The following is a 21738-nucleotide window of genomic DNA, read 5'->3' on the forward strand; positions in this document are numbered from 1 at the left end:
AATTTTACATTGTGTTTTAAAATATTTTCCCAAAGGTGCTTATATCTTGGATTCTTATACTGATTATAAATGCTTTTTGATGATGCATTTGATTGATCACGGAATGAAAATAACATTAGCAGCGCGATCAAAACAGTTTAGAAATAATTATTAATTTTTATCATAAATAATCATATATTTCGAGATTCCTTTGGCATTCTTTATCAGAAAACGTTTCGTGCAGATACTTCTAAATGTTTTGCTGTTGATAAACGTTCACTGCACCGCTGTAGTCTGCAAGAAATTTGGCATGTAAACACATACCTTGGCTGAAGCTCGAAATAGCTGCTTATATAAGATCGATGCTATAACCCAGCTATCAGAAACGCGGACGACTGCTTGCTTCAACATCTGGAAAGAGTGCAAAAGGTTGAACTGGATAAAGTTTAAACGTAGTAATTACTTCAGTTTTGATAAGGTATGTTTGTATATTAGTTAATATATATTTTTTGATAAATTATGCGTAAATTGTCAATTATTTATTTTTTAAAACAATATTAATATTATTTTAGTACGCAAAGTAAGGCTTAGAGGTGATACGTGTGATTTCTTTTTATATCTCGCGATAACGACTTACTAAATATCTATGTACTATTAATATCTTGTACCTTTGTCATGTCGTGGCCACGTCTTACATGCTCGTTCCCACGACTTTGTATGCCGTAGTATATTCGGGCGTGGGAACCAGATAATAAGTCGTGGCCACGACATACTTAGTTGTGGGAACGAAGTCTTGACCACGAGATAAAAATCACACATGTCACCTCCATGCCACAATAGCACATAGTTAGACTAAGTGATACATTCGTTATCGAGACCAACGATTCGTGTCAGCGTTGTTACGATTACACATATAGTTATTTTTTTATACATACTCTGTGCCAGTTTCACGCAAATACTAAGACGAGAAAATATTTTCCCTAATTATACAATACTCATATCAGACAGTTATAAAAACAGTCCAGCAAACACATGACGTTGGATCAACGTCGGATACAGGTTGGATTTAGGTCACGACGTCGGCGACTTAAATACAACGTTGTATCAACGTCAAAACCACGATGTCAGTCCGACGTCGCAATTAGACATCGAACCGACGTTGTGATTTGGTTATTGCTTGTAATAAGTTGTATTTTTCAAGTTAATACATGATATACACATGATGTAACAAGAAATTGCTCGAAAAATCGTGATACTGCGACAAATAAATACTAAAATTCGATCATGTTATTATTTAAGTTGCTTCCCTTGTCTGTGCCCTTGGTTTCTGTAATTGGAATTTCCGCATGGTGTCGCATGTTTATATTCTTTTTTTCTTTCTGTTTTTTTTTGTTGCTGTTAAAATTCATCTTGTTAAACAAAAATTAGCAGAAATAATTATATCGATAGCTTCTTATCATGTCATTTAGATAATTCCGAAAAAATGCATGTTTAATTCCTTATCTTAAAATAGACGCGCGCAATTTTGAACCCATTCCGATCCGTCATATTGCTCATGAGGTGTACGAATATTGACGAGAGTGAAAGAGTCAATTACTCCTCTAGAGACTCGACGGTTCATATTTTAAATAATACAACAAGGTAAGTTGATACAATGCATGTTTAACGGTTTATAGCAATATTTTTCTGGTGTTTTACAAGGTTGTTTCAATGAAATTTTAGCATACATGTAATTCAACCCGATTCGTCCTCAACTGGCATTGCGCCGATTTGTACTTTTTTGTATGAGAAAACAATGTTATTTGTTCTCTTGAATAATATCTGTAAATACATGTACTAGTATTTTCTGTGTAATTTTGAACTTTGATCTGGATCCGAAAGGTCCATGTTATTTACTATTGTTTTTGTTAAACACAATGTTATCCAGCAAAATTATATATATTGTTATCAAATTCATATTATTATGTACCCCTTTTTGACAGGTTTGTGACGGATGATGTTATGCCTAGCTTTACCGTGAAGGGGAAAGGGAGAAAATGACTTTCCAAAAGCAGTTTTTTCAAGGTACTACTTGCCAAGTCGAATCTGCTTCTTGACAGTAATCATTTAATTATTTTATTATTAAAGTGAGTACCAGGTATAGTCTTGTGCATTCACCTCTTATAAAACTAGCACTAGTGCCCGTTCAAGGAAAACAAAGCAATTATTCACTGGAAATGATTTCATACGCGATAGCTTTGATCACAGATTCTTGTAACTGAAATAAGTATAACAATTAAAAGATAATGAAAAAATACAGAAAATATTGTGCCAAAACTGGAGAAATTTTGTTGTGTGGAATTTGATATCAAAACTTTATTTTCAGCAGTTTCAAGTCAATATAATTTAATTTGACAATATTTTTATGTATTTCAGCAAGTGTCACTGTGATTACTGCTACTGAACATGAAGTTGATGGGGCAATTGGATCCTGCCTGAAGTACGCTCCAGACAGACAAGGAGGTTGAGGACGACCAACTGTTTACACAAGTTAATTAACATACATCTCTAAACTTATGAATTTACCATGTATCATTTAATTTAATGTGCCTTTATCATTTAATACTTTTATTGTCTGTACAGAATTGTTGTGAAAATAAAACCTGTACATTGTCTGAGTTGTTTGTTAATGAATGTAAGTGTATGCTACGGTAATTCCTAATTACCTGTTACCTGTGTGGTATGCATGTTTATACTATGGATTTTGATCGTTATCACGACGTTGTTCCAACGTCGTAACTCCGACGTTGTTCCAACGTCGTAACTCCGACGTTGTTCCAACATCGTAACTCCGACGTTGTATCAACGTCGTGATTTCGACGTCTAAAAAACTTTCATTTTCAACCAATATACAACGTTTATCCAACATCAGTTTCTGACGTTGTTACAACGTCTTTCCAACGTCAATTGTTTGCTGGGAGGCAACTCAGGTAGTTACATAAAAGTCTGCTTGGTTTGTAATGTTTCTAAACCAGGTGCCGTTTTCAACATAAACTTCTAATCTTTAGATACACTGCAGTGATAACATTGTGTCTGTTGACCAAATAATCTTAAATTCTATTCAAAATACGCATATTTTACTCTTAAATTTTAGTAAAGTCGTAGCTGGTTATTCATTAAGACGAACCCCAAGCTCCGTAATTAGTGACACAGCCTAAGATTGCATCAATGCAGCTAGTACTTATATTTGTTGAATTGGCGTATTACGTACCTTATCTATTTTAAACCACAGTGAGCTCCTGTTTCACTGAACTCAAAATAAGTTTAAAACTTTATGATGATGAGGTGTGGTTTGTCTGTGTTGTTTTGTATATTGTGTGTTTCTCGTTTACCTAACAGTTTGGCCTTAGCGCCTTAAAACTGGGTCTTCGTCTTCGTGGCTGCTGGTTTAGTTTTTGCGGTTAACAGTGTATCTGTGGATGAATACCTGTAAAATGCTCAAGGCAAGATGGTGTTTGTAGTCATAAAATACCCCATTAACGAGTGTGGAATTTCATGAATCTTTTAACCGTCGTTCTGGGATAAGTGCCAGGTTTTGAGATAAAAACAACATCATTGGAGCGGTTTTTACATTTTCACATTTGACGAGAATGCTTTACTGTTGTTTTTTCATGAACAAGGCAATAGATAGCTAGAACTGTTATTCAAATTATCTTCGTATATCCCGGTAATCTATACCGTTTTCGCTACATAATCGTTGCATTTCCTGGCCAAATCGTGTTTCGATTGATTGATGAGGTATGGATAAACATTGTTTGTCCAATAAAATAGCATGGTTAAAATTTAGTACTCTTCATTTACGTCATACAGGTGTTAGATATAGAAAAAGTAAACACAACTTTATACGGAATGTACATTTTAATTAAACAACGAAAACAATGAATGAAATGTACACTTGATAATTAACCCGTTATATGTTCAGATTGGCGATTAAGTGTCGTTAAAATGTGAAATCATTTACATTAAAATGTTCAAATTATATGTTCCGTATTAATTAAAACTTTACAGAATGCTATCGTTCCGTCTATACGCTGGTATTGTGATGTTCACGCTTACGAGCTGCGTGGCTGACAGGATAGGACGATTGGAGCGTCAAATGAGACTAGTGAAATCTTTTCAGTCTCACGTTGATGTGGTAGGTAAAGATTATACAACTCGATTACTTCTATTTAAGGTCAATATGTAGTTTTGTTCACTTGTTGATTTTGACCGCTGACGCTTGTTTTTCAGTCCAAAATAATGGCTAAATAATATCGTCATATACTTCTGCTGTGGTCAATATGTAGTTTTGTTGACTTTGGGCGAGGGCGCTTGCTTTTTAGTCCTATGTAATGGCTGTAGGTATATTATATCATCATATAGTTCTGCTGTGGCCACTATGTAGTTTTGTTGACTTGTTCTGTGATATTGGGCGAGGGCGCTTGCTTTTTAGTCCTAAGTAATGGCTGTAGGTATATAATATATACGATATTGATGGAAGATGCTAGCTTGTAAATCAACGCGAGGTACATATTATTCAGTTGTAGACATATGACATATGTAGTTTTGCCAGACTGTCAACAGAGTTTGAGCTCGAGAATATGCAACATTTTTTTGTATTTCTATTTAAATTCGTTTTTCATATCACGAGTAATAATAGAAAACCGAATAAATAAATAATATTCTTGCACTGAAACTGACAAATTTTCGTAATATTTAAAACATTTATCACACTTTCTTTATTTCTTTCTCCGCTTGAGAGACCCTTGTTTGACAATATGATTGTGTAGTTTCCCCCGTTTAAATAAAATCAACGAAATTGATATGCATTCCTTTCATGGCAGTAAAACGATAAAGATAAAGGCATATGTTTTATGTTATTAGTTTCCTTAACGTTATCTTATTAGAAGAAGAGTTACTTCCCTTGTCATAAACTTAGCCACTGATTGCCTGATATTTGATTTGCATTTGAGACGTAAAAGGTAACCTTTTTTTACAAACCATGGTTGTTTTAATTAACTTTGACAGTAAATTAACTAATTCATTCAAACCTATTCATAACATAGGCCCCCATTTATCGAAACTTCATAAGTCCCATTTAACTGGATTAAGCTAAGCTCACTATTTTTGTTTTTCAATAATTTCATAACTTCCTCAAGAGATTTTTTATACTTTTGATAGGTATAATCTTGATGATAATAACAATTAACTATTATTTATTCATCAAAATTCAATTTAGGTATGTATTTTGGCTAATTGAAAAAAAGCTACTTAAGCCTGTTAAGCTTTAGAAGTGTCGAGAAATAGGGGCCAGGACTATACAAAATAAAACTTATATTCTTTATACTAGTTATACAGTTATACAGTTAAATGCGAAACATTGGTTATTAAATGGGCTGAATCACGCAAAACAAATGGAATACCAACATTAATGTTATAAGATTGGCTTCTTTAGAATGTACAGTGCATTTTGCTTTATTTAAAAGTCCTTGCATTGCTATAATCATTGACGTATTTCAAAAACCAGCATAGTCAGATCAAAATGAAAATTGGAAATCAGTTTTAATAGTAAGTTCATGTAGAATAAAATGGTTTTAATCAACATGTTTATAGCATTTACTAAATTTGTTTTGTCTTAAACAGATTTAATTTCAATTTCGGCAAATCATTAGTAAAAAGTACTTCTTCTAAAGCAAAAGTTAAGACCAAATGTATCAATTGTCTTAAGCCACAGTCATATGATCACATTATCATTGGCCAATACGTTAATCTTTTTTATGCATTGAATAAAAAGTATAAAAAGTCTAAACATCAATCATGTGTTCCGGTCCGGATAGAAAATCCGATCCAGGGCACGTGCGTAAGCTAGTTACGAGGCAAGCCGATTTAACGGCCACGCCGCATGCCCGAGGGTCAGATTTATTTTTTCAGGACAGAAAAGACATGATTGATTTTTTTTTCTTAAATATAAGTGTGTGAAAAAAAATCACCAAAGTTTACCAAAAAGTGTGTTCGACATATTAATTTAAATCAATAATGACGTGATCTATATCCTCTAAAAATCGCGTAATGAAAATCATTTATTATCATGTTTGATAAAGAGAGGCAAAAAACTATATTATTCATTGAGATTTATTGAAATGCGATAATGTTCATAAGCTAAACAGTGAAATAATTACGAACTGGTGCGATGTTGCACGTGACTCATCTGGCTTGGGTTGCCAGACGAAATTTCCCAGCAGTGCTTAATTCACCAGAAATAAATGCCTGCTCTGTGCGCAATAAATCATGTTGATATAATTTGTATGATTGTATATTATCTAAAGAACGTGTTAATAATAAGCGAATCCGCCGACTAAATGTCTGTTTATAACTTCGGGTTTTTCTACTGTTTTTACATAATTTTATTGATATGGGGATTTTTCTCGTTTCAGAGACTGGACACAATTGAAGGAGAATTTGGGTCATTAACTGATAGAGTTTCAAAACTTGAATTACTTGTTAACACGTCCGAAAACAATAGTTTGCAAACTGACAGTAACGGGTCGGGGACTGGGCATACTTTAGATACAACATATACAAAACCGGAAATTATCGACATCAAAAATACGCTCACTGAGTTTAAACGTTCTTTCGCAAAACAAAAAAAAGAATTGCTTGATGTAAACTATAATGTCAAAGACACGTTTTCTGTATTTCTAACAAATGCATCCTCAACAGTAAACACGTTAGTAAATATTGTTAGCGACTATGTACATAACAGCGCTGAGAACGTATCAGCTGCTTTAGTAAAGGTTAATAATACATTGGTTGAAAGTGGGCGGTTATTGCGCTCTGATATAATAACATATTTGGGCAATATCAGCTCTGAAGTAAAAATTGACATGGTCATTCGCTTTGAAAAACAAAAACAAGAAATCAATAAAAAATCTTTAGATTTAACTTCTAAAGTTCTAGACCATATCGCGAATGGAACAGAAAGTCTTAACATTTTTAAAAGAAATATACTTCAAGACGCATATGAAACACGGGCTAATGTCCAAAATGAAACAATGAAGATGGAAAAGAAGGTTGACGAGCTCATAGGCAAAGCAAATGAAGTTGTTGGAATTATTGATGAACAGAGATCTACAATAGAAGACAGAATTATGGTCACCATCAGGACGCGTAAGTAAACCGTTACGTATGGATAATAATTTTCTCGATGTTTGAATCTTATAATTAGGGAAGAGAATATGCTCGTTTTCAAGTGTTTGGATATAAATATATTTGATAAGCAAGCTAGGATCAATGTTCTGTACCGTCCGGTTTTCTCCAGTGAAATATATATGCCTAAACTTTATCGTGTATACCATGAGAAGATAAATTATTTGGCTTCGCCGACCTTTTATGAAGAAGTCATGTTTGCATTTTGTTTTCAAAAACAACTAGGTCAAAGGGACATCAGCAGCCACTTGTACGATTATATTATGGCCCATTCTTTCGGAAAGTTCAAAAATAACTCGGACAAAGACTTACCAACAGCAAATTGTATACGAATTTGTACGATGTACGTCCAAAGCGATGGTTGGCATCGTTGTTTATTAAGAGAAAAAAGGCTAATAATACAAAATTAACCTAATCACTATAACCAGTAACTACTTGTTATATACTATATAAAAACTGTTAAAAATACAAACATGATAAACAATTTAAAATAGACACTGTATTGCATGCGATGCATTTTGCAGCGTCAAATTGAAGTTAACGCCACGTCATAAAATTGCAGCCTGCACATCCATTGTTGATTTAGAGATGGTGTAACTGCTTTTCAAATATGTGCAGAACATGTTCATTTACTGTTCTCACTTTATAACTGTGTATGACCGCTTACAACATCTAACTGACATTGTTTAAATTGGTTGGAAATGACGTCGAAAACATATTGACGCAGACGTCAAATTAATAGTGCCAGCATTCATGGTCTGGCCATAAACTTTGTAACATAAGCAGATTTAATACAATTATAAAGGAAACGTTTCATTTCGCATCGCCCATTAAAAACATACAGATAAGTTAAATGCACATTTTCAATTTGACGATGTATTATATTGCTCTATTATTTTTGTCTAGTTCATTGTTCATTGAGTGACTGGTCTTCATGGTATTTCTGTTCTCAGGTATGTCGCAGAGACAGTAGAAGAAGTCACAGGACCTGCCATGTAACACTCCAGTTATATATTGTTATATTTCCTTATCTAGTTCACAATTCCTGAAGTGGTCGTCAGGGTCCTTCCGTTCTTAGTCAAGGGCAGCAGAAGTAATCATGTGACCTGCCATGCTCCATTGTAGTTAAGATATACTGTTCTATTAATTTTATTTAGTTCACAGTTCCTAAAGTGAATGGACCGACTGTTCTGAATCATGTTACAGGGGCAGCATTAGTAGTTATAGGACTTGCCATGCTCCACTGTCGTTAATAAATATTGTTCTGTTTCTTTTATCTAGTTCACAGTTCCTGGAACGACTGGTCTACATGGTCCGACTGTTCTCATTCGTGTGGCAGGGGCAACATAAGTAGTTATAGGACTTGCCATGCTTCACTGTCGTTAATAAATATTGTTCTGTTTCCCTCATCTAGTTCACAGTTCCTGGAACGAATGGTCTGCATGGTCCGACTGTTCTCAGTTATGTGGCAGGGGCAGCATAAGTAGTTATAGGACTTGTTATGCTCCACTGCCGTTAATAAATATTGTTCTGTTTCTTTTATCTAGTTCACAGTTCCTGGAACGACTGGTCTGCATGGTCCGACTGTTCTCAGTCATGTGGCAGGGGCAGCAGAAGTAGACATAGGAACTGTGATGTTACTCCGCCTTTTACAGATGATATCTGCATTGGAAATGATAAGGAAATAGAGGAATGCGTCATTCACGGGTTTTGTCCATGTAAGAACGTTGTGATGATTTCTTGAAATATATATTCTCTTAATAACAATTACTACTAATTAGCAGTGTGCTTCAAAACACTCATTGTATCTGTTAGTTTTATTTATTCATTAACCTTTTTTTTTCAAATCGATTTTTTTGTATAAATAGTTAAAAAGAAGCTTATGGTGTGTATCATATTTCATACGAGTAAAATATTAAATCTGCAGTTCAAATTATAATTTGGATACAAAATCGTAAGAGAACTTTATGTAAATAAATTAAAATATATCAAAGAACTATTTGTTTAACGTATTTCAAGTAACTAATAAATAAGTTAGAACTTTTATCGAAAAACGTGACTAATGTGTACATTTTTCATTCTAAGATTGGAGTGAGTGGTCGCCGTGGTCTCAATGTTCCCAAACATGCGATACTGGAACAATAACGAGAGACAGAGCATGCATTGCCCCTGATTTAATCACCTCAACTTGCCCAGGAAACAGAACTGAAAGTCAGACATGCCTGACGTCAGCCGAATGTCCATGTAGGTTTTACTATTTATTTTGCATTCTGTATTAATTTACTGTTATGTAAGATACGTTTTTTTAGATCTTTATTTCATATCAAACTAATTGTAACTAAAAGCTACAGCTAGTTCAACTAAAGCAGGTAAGTTTATAGGGATATGAAATATAATGAAATTTACTCACATCGTCTTGCATCTGCGATTTATCGAATTAAAAGAAAACAATAGCTCATATTTGCCCGTTTCCTCTGCGTAACGAGGTCGTTTTTGTTTAGCCACTTAGGCACAAATACTTAGCGAGTGTTATGTAGCACTAGAGCCCATAGCTGAAAGGATATGATTTATCAGAACAGTAAAAGGTTGCTGAATGAATTACCTTTTAAGTCATTTTATGAAGAAACGGTTGTAATGGGATTGTTCTTCCAATAGGAATTCAACTAGAAATATATTAGTGAGAAATTGATGGCAATGTGTATTAGGGATGTCAAACAAGTAAACATTCAAGCAAGCAAATCGACCGGTATCCCCCGAATGAAACCGTGACCTTTGACCCATCAATACAAGGTGTTAGTATTTACCAATAGTCAAATAACCGTTTCGAAGGAAATGACTCACAGTAGAGGTTAACTATGAATGTGTATAGTCCATTCACTTACGATAATTGACAAACTGAACAAAGCTAAATAAGGATGACATACTGCTTATCAGGTCTTGTCACACCATACATCACTGAAGGAAAAACGAAAATAAAAATGAAACACAACCAGCCTAGTCTGGTTTACTGAGGAAATTAAATCGGTTATAAAGGAAATATACCTTTTAAAAGAGTTAAAAAATGGACGGAGTATGAACAATGAAGAAATCAAGTAACGACTTTAATTCGAAGCACAAATCAATATTATTATAATGTAGCTTTTAGAATACACAGTAACCAATCCAATATATGTTGATTCCAACGAAGGTATCCATCTTAAGTTGCACAAAACATTGTCAAAATATATCTAAATTACATCTAAATCAGACATTTTTAAAACCGGTTTTGTTTTGAATGCTGTGAATTGACAAATCTGTTAATGTGTTTTGACTAAGCGTTGTAATATTGTTTACCTTTTTCTACAGCTGCATGCATTTACAATTTATTAAGCTTCAAATAAAGTTTAATTTTACTTACCTTAATTGAAGAGCTTTTTATTTTATTTTTATATTTGCTCACCACATATGTACCATATGAATGGTTGTAAGACATTTGAAATTGGTCAACCTTCTGTACGGTTTGCCGTGCTTTATCTGGTTACAACCATCTAAAAGAAAAACAATTAAGGCTTTCGCATCAACACAGAAAGGATCTATATTTTTATAAATATTAACCGTTTAAGGTTTCCGGTTTCCGATTGATTTCCAATCCGTTTAAACAAGTGTGTCACGAAGCGTAGGAAACTCCCCTTTGTTGTTTTGTCGGATAGAGGCATAACTTTACAAGCATTTAGGTCAGAGTTATGGGTCTTGCTATACATATGCATATTGACTATGGCAACATGTTTGACACGTGTCATTTTCATATCGTAAACGGTAAATACGTTATTGCCAAAAATAAGTATTTGGAATTTAATATGATTTCAATAACGTATCTGAATAATATCCAATTTAACATGATCATGGCAACGGTAAAATTCGATTTTAACATGAATCGCCAAATAAACATAGTAAAAATGCACTGTTTACCGTTTAAAATCGTTCTTAGCGTTTAGCCATGAGCCACGCTTTGTTAGTATCGATACGGTGTTCGCAGACTTGCCTATTGGTCAAGTTTAAAAGTGAGCGAATAACTTATCATTGTGACAAAAAACGAATTATAGTTCATATTTGGTGTCAACAAATTGTTGTATTGTTCGATCCATTCACTTTAAAACTTAAAAAAAAAACAAGATAAGAGACACAAAAGTACTTTCTTTATGGTTCAATAACGATTAATTTTCTGTTTCTTCAATAATGTACGCTCTATATTTTCAGCACGGTTAATTTCCCAATGGGTTAAACGTGTCTATTCCTCATCACCCAGCAGGTATGCTTGACATGCTTGTATGTTTATGGATATTTTATAATCAATGTAGGCAGTTTTAATCATATAGAGTATTAACTTTGCTCCCCCATATCTGTTGCCACGTTTTAGGAATTGTTTTCGTTCCTGGTGACACATTATACTTTTTAACTGGTTGACGACAGTTTTGGACGCAATTAGAAGAGCATTCTGTAAAAGTTAAACATAAAGTATATTTGAGACAAAAACTTCCAAAGTCGCAGAAAGAAGGTTGCATGTTTTATAGTCTACATTTTAAGTAAAAGGTAAAAACGTGTTTAGAAATGTGAGCTCTTGAATTCCAAAATGCGTTTCTCCCATTTGTCACCAAATGATTTTTGTGCCCCAATGTTATGCAGACTCAAAGTGCAGAACATTTCATGTGAACACAAATTTGGAGGTAATTTCATTTTTTTGACATTTTTTCTGAAACATTTGATCTTGCGTCATTAATAAGTTTTCTTTTGTTACTAAAATTTGATGTTCGTTTAAGTTGGAGGCTTCCACAGTGTTTGTAATTGCTGGAAATTAAGTTAATGTGTATGATTATGTACATCAAGTGTTAATTCAAGTCAATATAAATGAAAACAATCATAGTTTAATCTGATTCCGCGTTCGGTTGATTAATCTTCTTTGTTACCAATTTATACCCCACAACACTGAATATATCCCAAAACCAAATGTATTTGTTCAAGCCCATGCTAACTTTGGGCTTGCAGGCTAGTGCTTCCAAGTTTCATTCAAATATCATAAACGTGTGTTTAAGTTTAAACATATTTATTTTACAACGATTGTGAAACAAGTTATTACAACATTATATTAATCACTCTCGTTGGCACGATTTTACGCGAGAGTGTGGTCTTGTGTGGTGGGGAAACCGGAGAACCCGGAGAAAACCCACTTGTCCGGCTTGGTGACCACAAACCAAACTCACATGCGCCCAAGCCGGGAATCGAACCCGGGTCGCCTAGGTGAGAAGCGAGTGCGCTAACCACTGCGCCAACCGGACAACACATGTTTCCTAATCAGAAAGACCCCAACCCCATTCCCAAAATGAAGGAAAAACGACCTAGTTATTATTTACAAACTGACATCGGTTGTGATCCAGGGTGATCCATTAGAGAACTATTTTAAATCACGTGATTTATCATTCTGACAATGACAACTTAAGAATACTAAAATCATGTTTGTTTCATTACTTTTGACACAATTTATGGAGCTACTTGTGCAAACTTTTCCTGGAGGCGTGAAAGCCCTTTCGTAGGTAAATTTTAGTATCCATTTAAAATAACGTTTTCCAAAAATGCTTCAACAAACACTCAATAATCCAGCGATATAATTATCAAGTTTGGCGATGAGATTGTTTACCCTCGCAATCGGGTGAGAGTCTTTCTGTAAAATGTACAATTTTTCTATTTTTTACCAACGGTACCTGTATATCGCGGCAAGCTGCATCGTTGCGATATGCCACTCACATATTTTCGGAAGTCGCACGCGGTAGCAGCAGATGCACGCGTGGTTGGTAGTTTACACCACTTAAATCAAGCGTACCTTTTCTGCAGTCATGAATTCCTTTAAATAGACCCCAATTACTCTTTATTTTATTTTCAGTTGTGAATTGTGTAAGTAGTGCTTTTATTGCAATATTTACCTTTTTTACAAAAGAAGAAAACCAGTATGGCCCTGAAACGCCCACTCAATGGGATTTGATTTTGAGGCAATGCATTATAATAATCTGTTTGAATGTACTAAAATGTTTCGTCTTTAAATATACATATATGCAGGATTTGTAGATTTCAATGTGAGTTTAATAGCCCTCTTTCTTTCGTAAAGTGTGGCAAATTCATGCATACACAATTACAACTAAAATAGATGTAGGTTTAAGATATAGATAACGTAATAAAAAATAAAACAATGAATCTGGTTTAAACCTTCTATAAATATTCCCCACAATTCATGTAAAGTACACAACTCTTGTCAATTGATCCTAATCTTTTATGCCCTCTGTTGTCAATCAGATTCCAGATCTCACTGAATGTTAAATTAAAACAAAATAAACACATTATCTAACAGTAAAATGCTGTTTACTTTTTCAAGTAATAATACAAATATTTAAACAATGTTTCAGGATATAAGTTCTTAAAACACCTTTAACTCGTATCTTCGTATTTGTTTGATATTTATTCACATCGGTCATTAATAAATGCATTGGCTTTGCATATTGTTTATATAAAAAGTGGAAAGTATAAGTAAGAAAATTTAATTATCTTTTCACTTTGTGAGCTTAATATTTACACAAATGTTAAAAAAGAGCTCTGAATATGAAACGGTTATATTTTTATTTGTAGAATATAAAGCCATAAAATCAAATGGGCATCGAGCACTAATCATAAGGACAAAATGCAATTAGTAATTATGTGTATGAAATATACTGAGTACGCAACAAAGTTTCATGGTTTGCATGTATGACCATAACTTTGGATGGTTGAGATATTAAAGTAATGTGTTTGGAGATCTCCTTTCATCCAAAAAACAGTAAATTAATTCATTATGAATATAATACAAATCATTTGCCGAAAGTTGACAGCCAAAACCAGCAGTGTGCACTTGAATGGATGAATGCCCAAATCTAAACACTTTTTAAGTATTTAACAATCACTGTGGAATTTGTCGTTAAGGTAGTTAAAATTATGTGAAAAATCTATGGTTAACGTGTTTACATATGTCAAAGTAAGGTTCACAATCATTTTTTTGTCAATAAATTTTGATAATTGTTCATTTATGGAAATGAACTCGGCTTTCAAGTTTTGCAAATCCTAAATACTGTTTTTGTCTAAATAAATAAGACATAAAAATATTTTGGTAAATTTTGAACAAAAATGTAAAAAACAACAACATTCAAGTGTTCTTAATATATGACTTAAAAATAAGAATAATAACTAACTTAGCTGCAGAGTTATTTTTTATTTTCAAACGCGATTTGTAAATGTGAAACCTGAATGTCTTACATGTAGGTCAACGTATGTGAGAGGCATCAAATATACGCGCTTATCCACCGTGACTTCTTTCCGCCGCACGTTAAATTTCAACCTTTTATCACCTATTAAAAATGATTGTGATTTTCTAAGCGAACTACCGAACTGAGAAAAAATTTGCAAGGGTAGCTACGGCAAGGGTCTATATTGATTAAGATGATCAAATTACTGATCACGGTAAACAAACCCTTATTTTAACAGATGTTCGAGATTTGTATTTTAATTGAATTTGAGACCTCAATCAGTATCCGCAAATAATATCAGTTTTTGACTACAATTTGATTTTTTCAACTAAGTACGTCTTTTGGGTTCCTATCTAACTTTTTGGCGGGCATCCGATTTGGAGGTTCTGGTGAAGTTTGATGTCCTTTGAATCCCAAGAAATCTTTAATATCGAAAGCGCAGCATGCACTTACAATGGCAGCCAATAGAGACTTCCACGTTTTTGGCGGACCAAAATAAAAGTTTGGTCAAGTAAAAGTTTATCAGATTTCTAGATATTAAAGTGAATGTGCACTTTAATCATTCTTTTAAAGTGACACTCTTATTCAAAATAAATACAAACACATGTATAATACTCATCAATTTTGACTTATCAACCTTTAACTATTTACTCAATAATGCATTTACGGAAAATATTAATTACTGATAACAAGATGTATTTTTTAGCGGAAAGCGCAAAAATACTACTGTGGTCTACTATAGTCTCATTAGGTAGAAATATGTTTTTGCTAATTTCTTTCAAATCAAACTCGGTATCCTTCATAATAACCATTGCTTTTTGCATTATTTCAACCTTTCAAGAATATTAACAATATTATAAATTGTGGTAAATCTTATCTGGACGTAAGAGTGCATCTCTAACCTAGTATACATATTATACTAGATGCTGGTCTTCGAAGGCTTAAAATCAACAACAACAAAAAAAAGGCATAATTTTAAAAAGGCCAAGAAAATCCTCCAGTCTTTATTGAACAACATCTTTAGTCATAAAAGTGAGCATAACAGGAAGTGAAGATAAGTTCAAAATGTTTAAACCGATATTCACTTGAGCTATCAATTATCTATTACTGTTATTACTTATTTTTTTATGCACATAATCATACACATCAATTTCATTCCCCCTTGCATTTCCAACACTATTGAAATCCCAAACTTCCATCAACCCTCAACTTCCGTAATCTCCATTTGGTGGTCAATTTATTGAAATTGACTGTGGAATTCTCCTTTAGAAATACTTTCCGAATTCGAGCAGCGTTTTCACAAAAACAAAATTTGTGATTATTTTTCGGAAATTTTAATAGTGTTTAATAATTGATTAGTAATATAATAAAACTTTTTAATGTTGTAAATTCAAATGTTTTATAACATTAATAACAATATAATTTCTCCCAATATTTGTTCATATGTAAAAGTCAGAGTCTGCAATACTCCAATTGGAGCATAAAAATACACACATACTTATTTTTCTATAATGGGAGTTGTCACTGTTGAAGTGCTGGTAAAATGTGTGAAAAGGGCACTAACCTGTGCGATACTGAACTGATTGAACCGCTTGTATTGGCTTAATAAATTAAAAACAATTCATCATCATCATCATCATCATCATCATCATCATCATCATCATAATTATTATTAGTATTATTATTATTATTATTATTATTATTATTATTATTATTATTATTATTATTATTATTATTATTTTAATTGACGGCCATTATGGTGGACTTTGTCAATACCTTGTATGCGGCTTTATTAAAAGGCATTATTTGTATGAAGTATAATGCTATATTTTTTCTGTTGTATTTGATTATATTGATTGTTTGTACATGTACAAGTGTAATATGTATAGCAGTATTTATTTCCTCATTTAGACTGTTGACATCTCCAACGGTGCAGAAAAGCTACATAAGATTGAAGCAGCTTCATAATGAAGACGTCAGAAAACGTTAAAACGTTTTATAATGTCTTGTTTCAATAATATTTTTTTCATGGTTGCGATCTTCACGCTCAGTGCTTAGAACACTGGAGTATCTGCCTGATGAAGAGACATTAATAGCAACACAACAAGAGCGATTCCGTAAACTGTCATCCCTTCTGTCAAAGAAATACTGCACAGAAGTATTTTTAGATACCCATAATACTTAAACCTACAAACTGCCACTTTTAACATCAAAACACTTAAAAACTGCTCACGCACGCACGTACGCACGCACGCATGCACGTACCAACCCCTACCCCCAATACCCGCGGGACACACACACACACACATACACTCAAACTGGTTTCGTTCTTTTAGATAAGTACACTGTTAAAGCATTTAATGACCAACTTTTAAACTTATCAAATGTCATTTCACTCAAGTCACACTTTGTAATCAAGTTTGTTTTTGCTATCTGTTATAAGACAATATAATTGTGCAATAGCGCGAAGCAAATTAACAAGCAAGTGAAAGGGAATTTCTTACTCGTACATCAAGGTACTAGCTTAATTTGTTACGAGCTTTACGGAAACTGTGAAAGCGTGTACTCGTTGCAAAGGGAGAAAAGTATTTTGAAATAGAAATGTTTTTAGTTTTTAACGTTTTCTTTTAAATTATTTGCAAGATGTTGACTATATACTATGCAAACTTACCTTGTGTCACTTTTGAAGCTTGTGTTTCAAATAAAAAAGGTTTGCAAATAACCGGATTTGCAAATTTATACCGGATGCATTCCGAAGGCGGAGGGGATGACAAAGTTACTTCAGGTTTAAAAGAAGTTGTAAACTAATATTTGACAGAAATATCATTACGCTATGAGTAATATTAGTTGAATGTATTCACTGTCAGTCATATTAATTTATTTTCCTACGCTATTGGTCACATCTGTTGAATAGCTTTACGCTGTGAGAGATGCGAGTCAAATATGTTTACGCTGTAAGTAATATGAGTTGATTTGGTGTTCTTCACGCTGTAAGGTATGTAAGTTGAATTTCTTGACGTTGTAAGTGATGTGATATAAGGTGACTTTCTTAACGCAGTAAGTTATATGTTGATTATTTTATGCTTTAAGTGATTTGAGTTGACTTTCTTTACGCTGTAAGTGATATGAATTGAGCATGTTTACGCTGTAAGACCTATTAGTTGAATAACTTCACGCTTATCAAGATAGGGGTTGAGCTCTCAGGCAACTGATAAGTGCAATATATCATTACGCTTGCTAGGACTGCAAAACCCCTATTTCAAGTATAATACAGGAATATTTATACGCATAGAAAAAGCGACAATGTAATTGTACTAACAAAACCTCTTTACTATGTACTATATACATATTAACATCGTGAAGAATCATGTAGTTGATATCCCAAACAACTACAGCTTTACCTGCACAGGTAGCTACAGATAAAGTAGAGGAAAAGGTAGTATTTCATCATCTCTCTATAAACATATAATTTGCAGACGCTTTATGATTTGTTCAAATAGTTCTGATGCAAGCCAGATAGTGGGTGAACCAGACGTGTATCCGGCATACCAGTCTAGTTCAAATGCATGGAAACCATACTATTGGGATTCGAATGCGTTTATTGAGGTATTAACTATTTAATGCCATGTGTATGGTGGCATATAACTGCCGTAACTTATCCTGTTAACGTTCGTGAATTGTTTCATGTTAACCGCTTAATATTTGAAACAATTTTCTACTATCTAGTTAATATTCGCGTAACCTTACGATAAATAATTAAGATAAATATCATAAGACTAAAAACAGGTTTGAAAGTGCCCAGAACTGCCACCTATTACCTTTTTAGTTGTACAACACTAACAGGTTAACTAGTTATGGTTTGCGAATTCCACTTAATAAGTAACATTTTAACTGATTAACGTAAAAGATTCGTGTTACCAGTTTGCTATCAATGCATTCCAGATTCAAGTTGTGTAGTTATGGTTTGCGAATTCCACTTGATTAGTAACAGAAGCTGGTTAACATAATACGATTCGTGTTACCACTTACTAAATGAAATTCGCACATCATAAGTAGATAACCAGTTGTATAAATATATTTATAGATAAATGGTAACACGAATCTTATCTTAAGGTTATACTTAAGCTGACTGATTTTTTTATTGTAATTAAACAACTATCAAAGAAACTTTATTAATTGCATAAAAGGTGCTGCCTTATTAGGTAATGTTTAATAACACGCATATCCAAGTTACTCTTATATTTATCGTTCTTGTCGCGTTTACGTTTTCAGGACATTTAACATGTTTCATCTATTCAGATTAATTCTAATCCCTTGTATTTTCAATGGCCTTTGGCAAAATGCAAACAGTATATATTTCACAATTATTCGGTGAATTATATCCACCAATGTATCTGATTTAAGGATTCTACATCATTTCTATTCCGTTTGCTCGGGCAGACCTTTCTTAAACACCGAACACTATCCATGCCAGCGAATCAGGCCAACTAAACATGGAATATACTTTATATGTATCTGACGCTTCCTTTACTGTTTCGTCCGATTTCATTATACATGTAATTACATTTTAGGTAAGCTTTGAGACCAAGGTAAACGTTACTTCGATTGAAATCTACGAAACGTATGACGGAGGTTATGTAACAGGAATTAAATGCTATCAAGAAGGCGCCTACCACTCTCTATACGTTGGCAGAGAGAATCACCAGCACGTGGCAAGGATCTTTTCACCAAGCTTGGTATGCAATGCTATATACAAATACAAAAATTGAATCAGATTTTACACCTTCAATATACCCAGTTAATAGAGGACATTAGGCTAGTATCACGTCGAGTTAACAAGAAGACTGCAACATCGAACGCATGTTTAAATACCAATGGAGACGTGAGACAGATCATCAGATGAGCGTTATATCGTAATATTATGTTCATTGAATTCATTTTATTTAATATTTTAAGTTTTATGGGCTGAAAGTTGCAGACCCATTGAAGCGTAATTTGGAAAAATCAGTAACACCACATATTAGCGGCTTTTACACTGGTATCGTTTGCATTACATTTTATATGTAGGAAGACAGCCAGCAATACTAAATATCGGCGGCATCTAAAACAAACTTACACATATCGTTTAATAACAATGAATTTAGTGGGCAATACTAAATAGCGGCAGTGGTCACATACTAACACTTTATCAGAGTCGATTTAACACATGTGCATAGTTTCCACCAGTAAGACTGCATATCGGCTGCTTCTACAAACTACTACCTTTTCACAATCTTTACTATGTGTAAACCACCAGGGTAATGTTTTCAACTCTCACCCGGCACCACTTTCACTCTTTGCCTCACTATTACCTACTGATGTTATGAAATTTACAATATGCTACAAATACGCCGCCATTTTGAATGTCTATTTCTGTTAACATACATGAAGTAAACTAACGCATTTTCCTGATGTGAAGGAAGGTGATTTATTTTACATATTATGAAAAATGAACTTACCGTTTTATGAGTAATGATTTTCTTAAAATTTGTTTCATTTTTGTTTTAAAGATGTTGTTTTTGATAATGTAAATGGTAGATTATTATAGTGATTTATCACGTTTACTTGAATTTTAAAATGTAAAAGTAAATAATATTAGCACTTGTATATACAAGTCATAAACATGTTGAACTTTTGTTCAAAATTAAACTCTGTTTTTTCAATATTTTTTAAATTCTAAAGTTTTTGTTCGGTATGATAAAATATACATTTACTACCTTGTGGTTGACAATGCGTATTGTCAACCTGAGGTAAATACTATCAGTATGACAGTATTTTCCGAAGGTTGACAATCTGCACTGTCATCGTCAAGGCGGTCAATATGTAAAGAATATTACATCAGTAAGACAACATATCGGCTACTTCTACACACCACCACCTGTTCACTAGCTTTGATAAAATAATTTGAATGTGTTCCATCAGTTATACCACATATCGGCTACTTCTACACACCACCACCTGTTCACTAGCTTTGATAAAATACATTTGAATGTGTTCCATCAGTTATACCACATATCGGCTACTTTTACACACTACCACCTGTTCACAAGCTTTGTTAAATACATTTGAATGTGTTCCATCAGTTATACCACATATCGGCTACTTTTACACACTACCACCTGTTCACAAGCTTTGTTAAATACATTTGAATGTGTTCCATCAGTTATACCACATATCGGCTACTTTTACACACTACCACCTGTTCACATAATTTTGGTATAATATAAACAAAGTTAATGTATATATAATATTATTATGTTTCAGACGGCATCGTGTGTTTCCGATCGGCTACGGATTGAAATGACGACCTTGTTTGTAGATACGCAAATAGATGCAATGCGACTGAATGGAACTATTTTAACCATAGTCAAATAATTAAACGACCTCATCAAGGTCATCACGACTTTAGTCGCAATATTAGTTAAGATGTGGTTTACTGCCTCAGTCAGCATCAAGTTATACATAGAAATGTTGTTTTTGATTTCCTTTAGTGCGCTATTTGTTCAAGAAGCAACCAGTTCAGCATATATTAATAAGGGTGTTTTAACTGTCAATGAACAAATGATCACTATTTGTAGTTTGTTGAACTGATATGTTCTGTTAATTGTATTTATAACAGGACTATAAAAGGACATATTTGACAAATTGATACACTTCCGTTAACTTAAATTATTCAATGCATAAGAAAATAAAAGTTGTTTAAAACTTTGCGGCTTTACTTTTGGCCGAATTGGATTCCACTGTATTTTTACGGTCTCAGCCTTTAAGGGCGTCTTTAGGCGCTTGTTTCCAGGATAGAATCGAGTCGAGTCGGAACGCGTAACTCGCGTAAAACACCCTAACACCGGGAACCGGAAGTAGAGTTGTGTACATTATCGAGGGGTAAGTGACCAAAAATATAATAATAATTATAAAACGACGTTAAACGTGACTAAACAACAATTCTACGAAAATAGTGTAGTTTCTTCATTGAGATGATATTCAATTCAGTCAGATGTTCATAATGTAAGCAACCGATGGACAATTGTGACTAATAAAGCAAGTCCAGCGGCCGTCTAGATAAGCCAAAGGAAAGAAGAAAACATAAAAAGGATAAACAAGAGCTGTCAGTAAGACTGCGGGCTTGACCATTGAGTATTCGTATACTGTCTCAGAAATACCAATTTTGATTGTAAAAGATGACAAAATTATTTTA

The 21738-nt window shown here is 33.5% G+C and overlaps 1 protein-coding gene across 2 annotated transcripts; it reads left to right on the forward strand.

Annotated features, from left to right (window-relative positions):
• Nucleotides 1-306: 306 nt before the first annotated feature.
• On the forward strand, nt 307-21250 carry LOC128205945 (uncharacterized). Of its 2 annotated transcripts, XM_052908016.1 has the most exons (9): nt 307-457; nt 4027-4153; nt 6432-7164; nt 8751-8921; nt 9289-9447; nt 11440-11491; nt 18005-18110; nt 19076-19240; nt 20808-21250. In XM_052908016.1, exons 2-9 carry the CDS (start codon nt 4028-4030, stop codon nt 20916-20918), a joined length of 1623 nt encoding a protein of 540 aa, XP_052763976.1. In that variant the 5' UTR covers nt 307-457; nt 4027; the 3' UTR covers nt 20919-21250. The 2 variants fall into 2 exon arrangements, with proteins under 2 accessions (XP_052763976.1, XP_052763977.1); XM_052908017.1 differs by lacking the exon at nt 4027-4153 and having other exon boundaries at nt 312-457.
• Nucleotides 21251-21738: the final 488 nt, after the last annotated feature.

This window comes from Mya arenaria, chromosome 10 (assembly GCF_026914265.1).
Source record: "Mya arenaria isolate MELC-2E11 chromosome 10, ASM2691426v1".
Taxonomy (NCBI): domain Eukaryota; kingdom Metazoa; phylum Mollusca; class Bivalvia; order Myida; family Myidae; genus Mya; species Mya arenaria.

Bases quoted from the DNA above. Each gene is read 5' to 3' on its own strand.
- LOC128205945 (XM_052908016.1), top strand. From the start codon at position 4,028: ATGCTATCGTTCCGTCTATACGCTGGTATTGTGATGTTCACGCTTACG. The intron at 7,165-8,750 runs GTAAGTAAACCG...TCTTTTATCTAG, and splicing joins TATGGTCACCATCAGGACGC to TTCACAGTTCCTGGAACGAC. The intron at 9,448-11,439 runs GTAGGTTTTACT...CTATATTTTCAG, and splicing joins GACGTCAGCCGAATGTCCAT to CACGGTTAATTTCCCAATGG.